Source organism: Mesitornis unicolor, unplaced genomic scaffold (assembly GCF_000695765.1).
Source record: "Mesitornis unicolor isolate BGI_N332 unplaced genomic scaffold, ASM69576v1 scaffold50945, whole genome shotgun sequence".
Lineage (NCBI taxonomy): Eukaryota > Metazoa > Chordata > Aves > Mesitornithiformes > Mesitornithidae > Mesitornis > Mesitornis unicolor.
Window position 1 is genome coordinate 14,433 of NW_010184455.1, and position 13,045 is coordinate 27,477.

Consider the following 13,045-nt stretch of genomic DNA (forward strand, 5'->3'; position numbering starts at 1 on the left):
TTTGGCATTTGATGGTGTAATCTTGGTTTTGTAGCGAAAAAGCAAGTAGCACATCTGTAGTGAAACTTCAAAGACTTGATGCATTTTCTTAACCTTGTTTTGTAGCTTCTGTTATTACTTTGAAATATTAAAAATACTCATAAGTTGTGGGGTTTTTTTAAGAAATACAGAAGCAACTGTATATACAGGTGTCTTAGAGCTGTTAGGTAAAGTCTGGGGGATTTTCTGGCATTTACCTCTCTCTGTAGGTTCACATGAAGGATGTCATGTCAGCAGTGTGGGTTTCGGGCTTAGACGCAGCGTATTTACGTGAGCAGATGATGAGCGAACCACTGGTACGGGAGATCGTCAAAGAGTGCAACAACATTCCCCTCACGCCGCCCCAGCAGGGAGAGGCGATGCTGGCCTCCTTCAAGCCTCGGGGTTACTCGGAGTGTATAGTGACTGTCGGTGGAGAAGAGCGAGTGTAAGTATGAAGTGGCATTGCAGGTCATTGCAGTTGGTAAAAGACAAGCGTCTGGCATTCACAGCACGTCTGAAAACACGTGGAGAGAGTACGTGCACCTAATGTGCTTACTACTCTGTCATTTGAGTTTGGTTTTAAGTTGGTCGGGCACACCTAAAATACCTCAGTGAATTATTCAGCAGTAAGTAGTTATTTTGTGATAATTTTCTGACATTCAGCGTGCAGTAGACTTAAAGTAGGACGTGTCTTTTATTCAGAAAGTGTTGACTGGCTTTTTTTTTTTTTTAATAAACTTGAAGAAACTTTACTTAAAATAAGCACAGAACATTGGAGAAACACTTTCCTAATGGTCTGAAAAAAATCTATTATGAAATCTTAAAAAGAATGAATGTGTGCTTTAGCTGTTTTGTTTATAGTATCTGTGGTTCCAAAGAGACGTAGTTATTGGTGCATCTGAGGTAGTAGGTGAAAATTCCTCTTCCACACAATAATCCTTTGCTTTTTGAGTGCCCCCTGCCATTGGAGGGATGGTTTTGTCCTCTTTAAAGAAGTTTAGCATTAGATGTTTGCTGTTTATAGAAGTGTAATAAAAACTCAAATAATGTTTTGCATGTCAAGTTTGTGGATCACTTTGCTCAGACATTACTGATACTGCCTTATCAGTTCTTCTTAGTTTGTTCAAAGCTCCTTCATAAAAAATGTTACAGGTAGAGGGAGTACAGCTGAAGCACATCTGCTTTTATGTCTCTGGTCTGTACAAAACTTTTTACACACATTGGGTTTGGGGGGTCTTCTCCTTACCAGGAAGATGCCACACTTTATGAGTATATATTAAAACTTGAACAAGCAAGTTTCAGACACAAGTTGTTGACAGTGAACTTGTAAAACTCTGTCTGGTCTCTCTGTTTTTGTTTGTTCCTTCCCCACCCTGTGTTCAGATCACGGAAACCAACCTCAGTGATGCGGTGTATGTGTCCTCTTTATGATCCCAATAGACAGCTCTGGATTGAACTTGCTCCTATGAGTATTCCAAGGATCAATCATGGAGTGTTGTCAGCAGGTAAAGGGGAACTTTGTATTTGTAACGTCAATATTATGAAAACGTACCAGTGCCTCAAAATCTGACATACAGCTTGTAATAGTTTTTGTTTCTTGAAGATTGACTGCACTGGGGTTATTCCATGCTTCCCCTTTGTCTGCCCAAAAGATTACTTTATTCTGTGAAATACCCTGTAACCTGAGTGTCTTAAAGTCACTATTCCCGCAATATTTTGCAGGACTCTGCGGCATCTGTCTCTCCAGGAGTATTTCATGTTTTAAGTAAATTCTAACTGTTGCATCACTGAATACGTTGAAGAGTATCTGCTGGGGTAGACTTGAGCCCAGGTATAAATAGGTGCTTTACCTTCTCCAGTCCAGAGTGTGACTTGTGACTGGTCTGGATCTCAGCAAATTCCAGCTCACCAGTTGCGCTGTCTTCCTCCGTGCACAAGTGTGAGTCTTGTTTTTAAGATCACGTTACATTTTGTTTTACAGAAGGATTTTTGTTTGTGCTCGGTGGTCAGGATGAAAACAAGGGAACACTAAGCTCTGGAGAGAAATACGATCCAGATACCAATTCATGGAGTTCCTTACCACCAATGAATGAGGCAAGAGAACTGTTGGGATTTGATTTTTTTGTTTGTTTGTTTGTTTAACTCTGGCGAAATGTTCCTTTTGTTCTACTCAATTTTATTCTGAATCTCTGGTCACTTGCATCTTACACATTTGAGATCATGCTACATACTGCCTTCTGTTTATATCCTCTCGTTATACTTGTGGTCTGATAGCAACTTCCAAATCTGGAACAACAACACTAGTGGAGAGCTAGCTGTAAAGATGAACTGCACAACTTCAGCAATTCCACGTGGGATCAGTCGTATAATGGACTTATTATTCGGTGTATACTGGCCTTCTAAAAATATGCATTTGTTTCCTTTGTGTTTTGTTTAGTTGAAGAAATGAATAATCTTATTCTGGAGTTTGAAACTTCACCATTTATAAAGAAAACAAAACAAAAACCAGACATATGCCAGTATCAATTTGCAGGCAGATACACTGAAAAGCAGATTGTATTTATTTATTCACAGTGGCAGTTATTTTTTCTCAACATTGGCTTTACTGATATTCCTTAGGCACGACATAATTTTGGTGTGGTAGAGATTGATGGAATTCTGTATATTCTGGGAGGCGAGGATGGGGAACGGGAGCTAATCTCTATGGAGAGCTATGATATCTATAGCCGGACTTGGACCAAGCAGCCAGACTTGACCATGGTTAGGAAGGTAAGAACTACATCGTGTGCTACCTCATTGCTTATTGTTAAATAGTTAATGCCAACATATATTTGTGTATTCCAGTCTTTTGATTCAAGTAGAATCTGTAACAAATAGTCTCAAAAATGACATGAGAGAGAGCAGCTTCTTTATTTATATACCACAACAAAACGGTGCGTGGCATTATTTGACATGCAGTGCAAGCAACCCACATATGTGTGTATTGGTTAGTTTTGAGCTCTTGGTACTGTGCATTTGGGTGTGATTTTTAGATGTACTTTTTCTTTTTTCCTCTAGATTGGCTGCTATGCAGCTATGAAGAAGAAAATCTATGCAATGGGTGGAGGCTCCTATGGAAAACTCTTTGAATCTGTTGAGTGTTATGACCCCAGGACTCAGCAGTGGACAGCAATCTGTCCTCTGAAAGAGAGGAGGTGAGCGGTGTGGAAGAGGGGAACTGCACTGCTGTGTGCAGCCTTTTCTGACACTCTGATGAGAGGAAGCTGTCTTTTCTCTCATGAAGCACTGAGAGCCCTATGAATCTCACCATGTCTTTCTGAATCATGGTGGCCTGTAGTTATAATGCCAACAGGTGGCTGAGTAAGTATAAGCATCCAAGCAACAGATAAGAATTTTGTAGAAATAAACTACTGATGTTACAAGTATTACTTCCCTGACGCAAAATGAAAACTAGAAATTGTAGTTCAGTTGGAACTTCAGCATTTTTTCCAGAGATGAATACTTTGCTGGTTTGTTCTTTTACATGGTCTGAATTGGGTGTGTAGAATTTATATTTGTGACTCATCTCATCATATTGAACATGGGGGGGGTGTGTGTGTGTATGTATGTAAATTTAAAAAGTGTAAAACACGGAGAAAGTTCAGATGAATGAAATGGTTCTGATATATTACTTCTATTCTTTTCCTTGGATTCTCAGATTTGGGGCAGTGGCCTGTGGAGTTGCCTCTGAGCTTTATGTATTTGGTGGAGTCAGGAGTCGTGACGACAGTCAAGCCAGTGAGATGGTGACGTGCAAATCTGAATTTTATCATGATGAGTTTAAAAGGTAACCAGCTACAACTATAAACGTAGAAAATCCGTGCCTTACGCGCTTGCCTGTCTGCTCCCCATCCCTTGCTCCAGCTCATCAAAGCATAGTGGTTCTTGTTGCTCATTTTACCTTTCATGATCCAGTATGGCTGTTATCAAATGGCCATCTGCTTCAGTCGTTCATCTCTCTTAGATACCAGACCTAAAGCCCTGGGCCACCATGTCAGCCTTGAGTGTCCCTGAACAGGAGGAACACCTCGATCATCCCAGTAGTCTGCTGGGCTCTTCCCCTCCAAGTGCGGGGTGCTGTTGACCCCACCCGTACTCATGGCATAGGCTCCTCATTGAGTGCTCACTGAGGAGGGTAAATATGTACAGAGATCCTGCTTCATGGTCTAGTCCTATCTCCAGGAACTTGCAGCTTAGGGAATTCTTAAGCTAGAGAGGAGAAATTGAATGCATTTTTGTTCCAAGCATTTAGAGCTGATTGTTTTTTGAACCCGTGTAAGCTTTTGCCATAGGAAAGACACTATGGGTGCTATACAGTCCCCAGCCACCTCCACAAACTGTTCATGGCTTATCTTCTATTGTTTGTTTTGAATCTGCTTCTGATTACTTTGTTTGTTATCTCTTGGCTCTGATACTGAAATCCACCTTACTGCCTGTAGTCACTGTTCAAAATGTCAGGTTAGACAGAATTTTGTGTATAGTCACCTTGTTCTGCAGTCATAACTGACAAGCTCTGATTCTTCCAGTGTGGTTTTTTTCTTGCATAGAACTATAAACTGGATGATTCTCTCTTTTATGAACTAAATTTGAAAGACTTTGGGGTCAGATGTTTCAAAGCTTGTTGACGGTGGAGATAAATATGTCTGTATTAGAAGTCAAGCCTGATTTATGATGTGACCTGTATAAATGCACACAAAAATAGAATAGTAGGTGTAAGTTCATCATACAACTTTCTTACAAGATGTAGATGAAGAGAGACTTTAATTTCTGTATGAAGAGATCTGTGTTGTTCACAGTGGTGTCCAAACTAGCAATAGGCAAACGAAGCTGGAGAAAAAACATTCTTTGAAGTGGTTATAGGAAACAGATAAATCAGAAAGGCCATTGCTGCTGATGCTCTCTGGTGTTTTCAAGCTCTGTGAGGGGGAAAATGCTAAGAGCTGATAAACTTTTTGGTGAGAGGCCTTGAAAATGAAAGAATCCTGGAGAGAAAGTGCTATTTGCTATTTTTATTTTAATAGCTACTTGCTATTTTTAGTTTATTTGCCTGAAATATTTCCAGGCTGATTCTCTTCTTCTAAAGGTGGTGTGTAGCAGCTCATGATTTCTTACCGGTAACTGTAAACCTGTTTCACTGGTTGATAGGGATTGAGCTTTCATAAAGTGGAGTTTGGAAAGGCTGGCAGGTTCCAGCCTGGGTGCTGCAGGTGAGTCCTTGGTGCCCCCTGCCGACTGTAGCACAGGCGCCTGTGCTCAGCAGTTCTGGTCGATCGGTCTTTGCTCGGTGGCATCCCAGAGGTGTTTGTTCACATGAAGTTACAATAAAAATCTAGTTACTTCAGCCCTTGTTTATGTTGTGGGAGTGCCATGAGGGCTGTGCTGGCACCATGGAAGGGGAGGCAGTGGCAAGTAATCTGAGTCTCGAATTGCTGGAGGAGGCACGTGTTGAGGGCTGCTGAGATATTCAGACTTCTGCCTTTCTGCTCTGCCGCTGCACAGCATTTGAGCTCGGAAACTTAGCGTAAATTTGCGCTTGTTGCAGGCAGGTCACAGGTTGTGTGTATTCCTTGGGAAATGGAGGGCAGCACAGACCAGGACAACAGCCACGTCTGCTTCTTGTGCTGCTGGCTGGGGTTTGTGGCTCTGCTGTCGCTGTCGGGCCTGGGGAAGCCCTGGCTGCAGCCCCGGGAGGCAGGGTGGGACTGGCCAGAAGAGGGTGCAGTGTCCCTCCGGTATGTTCTGGCACTGCAGCTCATGGGCTCCAGCAGTTACCCTGAATTTTGGTACCCTCAGTGCGGTGTGCAGGAGGGATGCCGTTCAGTGTGACTGTGGTGGTGACTGCGGCCCGAACGGTTATACCTATGAGGGAAAAGAGAAAATAGCCATAAAAGGACTTCCCTTCAACATGCAGTTAGCAAATATTTCTGCCTTCCAAATACTGAGACAAAATACTTTGTTGTCTGGTACTCTTTGAAGTAAGGTTTAATTGGGAAAATGATAATAATTTTATTATAATAGTATTTCACAAATATCAGATTAATATCAAATGAAAGCGAGTTGACTCCCTGGAAAACATGAGGGTGCTATTTCCTGGGCTGATTCAGAAATAGCAGGAAAGAAATGTAAATCACTTCATTTAGAGTGAAGAATGAAACTTAAATAATATGCTTCTTTTAAGCCTGTGAAAACCGTGTGCTAAATACTGATGTGTGTTTGATTAGTTACCCGGTGCAAGTGGAATTATCGTGTGCTCTGCTGTGCATCATTGCTCAAGAGTAAATGTAAGTGATGTCACAGATTTTAACACAGTTGAACAGTATCCTCCCAGTTCCTTAGTGCATGGTTAATGTGATATACAAAGACTGTTTCTTCATCTTAAACATTTTGCGGTTGCTACAGAGTGATTAATTGATAATTGAAAAGTGCATTTATTTCCTTAGCAATAGTTTCTGAAACAAATAAAGGTGATTAGTCCTCTTCAAACTAGCAGGGTCGGAAAGCTATTGTGAAGGGCATAAGCACCTTCAGACTCCACAGCCCATATCCTTTTTGTAGTACCTAAAGGAATAATACTGGAATTGTCAAAGCTGAAATCTCACATTGACAGTGTGTGTATATATTACTGACAGAAGTCCAGAAGTGTTGGGTTAAGAGAGATTTGTGGGAAGGAGGAAGGTGTTTGCAAGATCATTTAGCAGCAGTGGGTCAAAAGAGAGTTGGGCTGTTCAGCCTGGAGAAGGCTCCAAGGGGACCTTATTGCAGTCTTCCAGTTCCTGAAGGGGTCCTACAGGAAAGCTGGGGAGGGACTTTTTACAAGGGCAGGTAGAGATAGAACAAGGGGGAATGGTTTTAAACTGGAAGAGGGGAGATGTAGAGTAGATATGAGGAAGAGATTCTTGACTGTAAGGATGGTGAGACACAGCACAGGTTGCCCAGGGAAGCTGTGGATGCCCCCTCCCTGGCAGTGTTCAAGGCCAGGTTGGATGGGGCTTTGAGCAGCCTGGTCTGGTGGGAGGTGTCCCTGCCCATGGCAGGGGTTGGACTGGAGGAGCTTTAAGGTCCCTTCCAACCCAAACTGTTCTGTGATTCTATGAAAAGCACAAAGTATAAATTGTAGCAGTCTCAAACCAGAATTCATAGTGATTTTTTTAATAGTTACCCATTAGTATTGCATACTTCATAACGAGTTACAGACTTTTCCAGCTGTTTTTAAGTAAGTGCAGAACTCCATCATACTCACTTTCATTTTGAAGGGAAGGTATTTGTTGGTTTACAGATACGGGCAGCACTGTGTGTGATCCGCATTGTTTCTCATATGCGTCTCAGCTCTCATTACCTGAGAACACGGGATCTAGCCTCATTCTAGGCATCCAGAGTCCATGAGGATCTGAGTTATGGGTTTTACTTAATGTAAATGTTTAAGTATGTACTTACATCAGTATATAAACACATTAATTCATATAAACTGGCATAATTCTGGCTTGAATTGGATTAAAGGACTGAAGCTTAACTTGTTTAGTATTGCTTACTTTGACAGGAACTTACTCCAGAATAACTCACAGTTATTCTTTCAAAACAGTTATTCTTAACCATGACACAGACTTTCTAAAGACTAGGAATAAGCTGAGGTCTTCACACTAGCAAAGAAAATAAACATTGAGACTCCTGTGAAGCTGCACTGTATAAACAAGTAATAAAATAAATGAAGCAAGACAGAATAGTAGCACACACGTGACATGTGGACAAGATAATGTAGAAAACAGTTCTTATATTTGAAGTACTTCTGTAGCTGAGATTTTTGAATTAATGGATGTTTTGTCAGCCTGTCTTCAGAATCACGTGCATGAGTGAATTGAAGTGAACTGAGGAGAAAAAACCACGTGTGGCAGACTGCAGGTTTTTCGGGATGTAGATTTTTTGTCAAGGGCTATAGATTGAGCTTTGTTGTGTACGTTGTATCCTGTTTTTTAAGCAATCAAGCTAAAAATAGACTTAAAAACGTGAAAGTGAGAGGTAGAGGTGCAGGGGTGTCCTTCACTGGATGCAGTGTTGGTTTACTACTCAAACCGCAGGAAATCCTAACTGCACATTAAAGACCTTGCTGGGGCAGTCGTCCGTTCTACCAGGGTTCATAATTTCTGATCTCCTTTCCGCATCACGTAGGTGTGTGGAGAATTGGGTGATGTCTGTACACACTGGAGTGTTTGGAAATGTTTAACAGAGCACAAAGTGGCTTTTGGGTTCTTTGCAGGAGCTGGTGGTGGAGCTCTGTCCTTGGGTGTAGCTACTGCTGCCTTGCTCTGGTGGCCTGTAATTGTGGTAGGCTTTCTTCCTTCTTTCTGTGAGCTGCTGGTTCAAAAGCATTATCACACTCTGCAGATGTTGAGGGGGATAAAAGTGAGAGATACTTTTTTCAGAAGCAATACTTGGCAAAAACTCCCTGAAAATATTCTTTTTGCTACTGGAACATTGTAAAAATAAGGAAATGCTTTCAGCATACGTAAGTAGTAAACTAAATAACCTTGTAACATAGTATTTGTAAACAGGAAGATTTTCCTGTTCACTGTGTAGGAATTTCACTGAAAGAAGCTGCCTATGCAAACACAATGAGAACTCATGGGCTGAGTGATGGCGCTGTCAGGTGAGAGGAACATGAGAAGATTTTCATTCATTTGTATGCTGCTTTTCACAGCTGTGTGAGCTTGAGGTGACATCTGTGGTGTGTATGTTGGTGCTGTATCGCACCTCTATGTACTTCCTAATTGGGAATAAAAGTTACCGTTGTGCTTATTATTTACAGCAGTGTGGATGGGGTTTTTTTGTTGATATCACTTTAAGACTGAAAAAAAAAATCAGGATTCCTTCCCCTTCTTTAGTTGGAGTGGACGCGTGTTTCAGTTCCAGAGCAGCCCTTGCTGTCTGTGGTTAGAGAGGTGCATGCCTTCTCCCTGCTACTCAGATCTGGTTTGAGTAGGGCCATCCAGAGCAGCACAGCAGGGATGCTCCAAGGAGTGGTTTCAGATTCCTGAAGATTGTGAATTTTTTGTCCTGGTGTTTTCTCCATACTGTTTGAACAGCAGGCACAACCCACACTGAGCTGGAGCTTGGTCAAATTCTGATGGAACGTGACCTGTTGCCCTTCCTGTCTTTGTTCCTTCCTAGTTTTAACTGCTAAAGCTGCTGTATGTATTCCTGAAAAGTTGTGCCTGTTTTTTGAAGTGTGTTGAGAAAGGTTGAGGATGGATTTTCACAAGCAACTACAGATACTTTAATATTGTCCTTTCTTGATGCGCAGCAGGAAAATGCTTGGGTCCCACACTGTGTTGGATTTGTTTTAATTGAAACTCCAAAACCTCGAGTATTTAGTGCAGACAAACCCCTGAAGTTCACAGGTTTTTCAAGCCCAGATTTGATCGGTAGCTAGACTAAACCTATCTTTTCACTTCCTTAACATGGCCTTATAATTACTACCTTTTTTAAGAAGAAACTGCAATATTTCTCTTGCATTTTGCTGCCACTTACTCAGTTTCTGTAATTCTAGGAATCTTGGTGCTAAAAAGCAGTGAAAATACTGACAGTGTCGTCTTCCCACAGTAAGAGAAGGAAGCTAATGAAGTAGAGTGATAGGTGCTTTGCTCTGTAATAGTTTTGGAGTCAGCACAGAGGACTTCTTTTCTCTGTTCTTAGTTCATTTGTCGTCCACTGTGACAGGTACAACCTCGCTGTAGAATCTTAATCCTTTGGCGTATCGCAGCACGTCAGGAGTTGGAAGGGACCTCAAAAGCTCATCCAGTCCAACCCCTGCCAGAGCAGGATCACCAGAGCAGACACAAAGCACAGACAAACACAACACAGACAAAATAATGAACAGCAAATCCTCTCATTTTGCCTTTAAAAATTGATCTCTCTCCAAGGTGATTGATGTGTAGCATCATCTCCTTCAGTGCCAGAAGAGAGGCTTACTTCTGAATCATGAATTCAGGTGATGCAGAGTTTTAAAAGGTCAGCAGTGAGGATATTTCCTAACTCTTCCCTCAAATCAACCAGGTGTGGCATTGAAAACGCATGAGATGCTTTTCAGAGGTTTCTCAAACTTTCCTGTTCTCTGTGAATTATTTAATAAGATATTTAGTCAGCTAAAATAGCATTGATTTGTATGCGTCCACGGTCTAAAGTGCAGCAGCATTTTGTAGAAATCTATTTCCAAACCACAGAGAGGATGCTGGCAGCTCTAGATAAATGGGACATCTTTATGTGCTGGTGTCCTATGTGGGTGATGAGTGTGTACTTATGTGGTTTCCAAAGGCTTCAACATGGAAAGCTGCTTTTCACTTGGTAGCAAGATCAAGCTGACGTAGTGTTGAAGTGATATAGTTAAAATGAACGCTGGGGACTTGTAAGATTATAATAGGAGCTAGAAAGTGATTGAAAAGAGCCCGATATGCGATCGGGAAGGTCTGTTTCAATTCCAGGTGATGGACATTTCTTTTCTGAAATCCCTTACTGTTTTGATTTCCAGTCTTCTCTTCCTTACTTAAAGCTAAGCATTGCCAAGTGCTGCATTCTTTTTACTGGGCAGGGGACTTCTTGTCACTCATAAAGTACCATTAGAGAAGTTAGGAAATTATTTGAGGGAGGGCACTGCTTAATAACAAGACCCTGCTATAGCAACTTGTTATTTCACCTAGTATGGACTATTAAGACTTACATGCATTTATAACTCTACTGATTTTAAGAGTAAGCAGCCTAAAATTTTCTGTGTAATTTGAAAGTTGACTGACGTAGCTGTTGTAGGAAAGGCTCTCTTACATGCCTGCTTCTTCCGGAAGGTCATGCTGGGTGGGTGCTAGAGGAACTTTTTGCAGGTAAATTACACAGATGAGTGGAGCAGTTCTGAAATAAAACAACTTCAGGATAAAGTATCCTGAGCTTCCCAAGCAGCCGTACGAATTGCTTGTCCTGGATTGTCCCAAACTAGACACTGTTCCCAACAGCGTTTGCATAACAAATTAACTCGCACGCTCTGGTTTTGAATCAAAGGTGACAGTTGCAAAAAGACTCCTGTTTTTGTAATGTCCTCAATAAAAATCACATACCATTTTTTAATTATTGTTTTTACAGGTGGATTTATCTAAATGACCAGAACCTATGTATCCCAACTAGTTCTTCTTTCGTGTATGGAGCAGTGCCCATTGGAGCCAGCATATATGTGATTGGAGATCTCGATACAGGTCGGAATTAGAACTAATAACCTCCTGTTGCTTGTCTATAATATGTGCGGCACTAACGAGACCAAATTTGTTTGGAATAAAAAGCTGGGACCATGTTCTGTTAAGTCTTCGGAGGAGTGTTATGCTGGACATACAGAAATGTATAGGTTGGTTTTGCGCACTGGAGCTCTTCAGAAACAAATTCAGCACTGTAAACATTTGGTTGATTAGCAGTTTGAAGATCAGAAGAGATCAAGACTGAGAGTATGTTACTGCATTTGTCTAAATGTAAGAAAGAAATATTAGTGCCTGAGGCTGGTTGTCCCATTGTTGCAGCAATAAGCAGGTGTTCCTGCATTTTGGGGACATCATCCAGTGGTTCATATGGATGTGATGGTGGCTCTTGGCTCTAAATCCCAGTTGAAACTTAGCTTTCAGCATCTGGCCACGTCCTGTAAAAAACCACTTGGAAGACTATGTGCTTTCATGGCAGTCTGTACATGAGTGTGTAACAGGGCTTGCTGCAAAGTATGAAAGAGCAGAATTCTAAATGTGGTGGGTTTAAGTAGATGAGGAATGTCATAGCAGTTTCTTTTTGTTAATCATTTCAACCATACATCCAGAAATTTATTTGTTTCTGTGCATGCTCTTGTCCATGTATTTGACTTATTAGGGGTTAAATGTGCTAATAGCTACAGTATGCTTTAAGCGGTTTTTTTTTTGTGCATGTGTGAATTTAGGCACAAATTATGACTACGTTAGAGAATTTAAAAGAAGCACGGGAACCTGGCAGCGCACTAAAACATCGGACCTCCGCCGCACTGGCTGCGCAGCTTTGCGGATCGCAAACTGCAAGCTCTTTCGACTGCAGCTTCAACAAGGATTGTTCCGCATTCGCGTACCTTCTCCGTGAGCCGTGGAGGAGACTGGAAGAATTCCGTGCAGTCCACCATAATATAGCTCTATTTAAAGGAAAAGCTGAGAAATTACAGCTGAAACTTACACTGTATGCTGTGCTTTGGTATGGTACCTGTTTTTGTTTTAAATGCTTAAAAAAGCTTGGGTCTCAGTTCTTGTTTTGGGAACAAATAACAAGTATACATTAAAAAGAAGAGAGGGGGGGAAATAAAAGGGGAGATCAAGGAAACACCTTCAGTCGTAACCGTTTGGAGTTCAAACCGTGCTATTGAAGGAGGTTTTCTGTGTCTGAAGCCTGGTGGGAACTGGTGTTCCTCCGGCAAAGTCGATTGAAAAGCAAAAAAGATTTACGACACGTTTCCCCTGAGGGGAACTGATAAGAATAATGTGCTATCTTGGACTGGATAGCTGTAATACACACAAGCTACATGAAAACCAACCTTCCTGGTGTACCGCAAAGACTGTTGTTTGACCGTAACGCCATCGGAGGTGTTGGTTGTTGCACCTTTTATTTCTAGTCCTTTCTCAAAAGTTAAGGTCTGTGCCTAAAAATGGTGGAGGTGTGTACATACGGTTTTTCATTCATTTGCAACGTTTTCATTCGTACAAATATTTTTAATATATTTAAAATGGACTAATCTGAAATGGCTACAGTACATTACAGAGAAGTACACTTTTTTCTACGCTGCCATTTGAGCAGCCCCATGAGCTGGTGTGCAGGTGGGAGGTGTGCGTTTCTGTCGAGGGGTTTGGTGACTGTTTTCTTGAGGCGAAAAAGGAAACGGTGTTTGGAATGGTTAATGATGATTGCTGCTTTTGGTAAAACACAACAAAACTTGGTGAGTTAAAGAAAATAG

The 13,045-nt window shown here is 41.4% G+C and overlaps 1 protein-coding gene across 1 annotated transcript in view; it reads left to right on the forward strand.

Annotated features, from left to right (window-relative positions):
- Window positions 1-12,183, forward strand: part of GAN (gigaxonin) — a gene marked incomplete at its 5' end in the record, with an annotated part of 13,720 nt that extends 1,537 nt beyond the window's left edge. Inside the window, 8 exons of the mRNA XM_010184461.1 lie at window positions 249-466; window positions 1,405-1,526; window positions 2,003-2,115; window positions 2,641-2,790; window positions 3,079-3,215; window positions 3,719-3,847; window positions 11,182-11,291; window positions 12,011-12,183. Coding sequence (XP_010182763.1) covers window positions 249-466; window positions 1,405-1,526; window positions 2,003-2,115; window positions 2,641-2,790; window positions 3,079-3,215; window positions 3,719-3,847; window positions 11,182-11,291; window positions 12,011-12,183 — 1,152 coding nt within the window. The remainder of the gene's footprint in view (window positions 1-248; window positions 467-1,404; window positions 1,527-2,002; window positions 2,116-2,640; window positions 2,791-3,078; window positions 3,216-3,718; window positions 3,848-11,181; window positions 11,292-12,010) is intronic.
- Window positions 12,184-13,045: the final 862 nt, after the last annotated feature.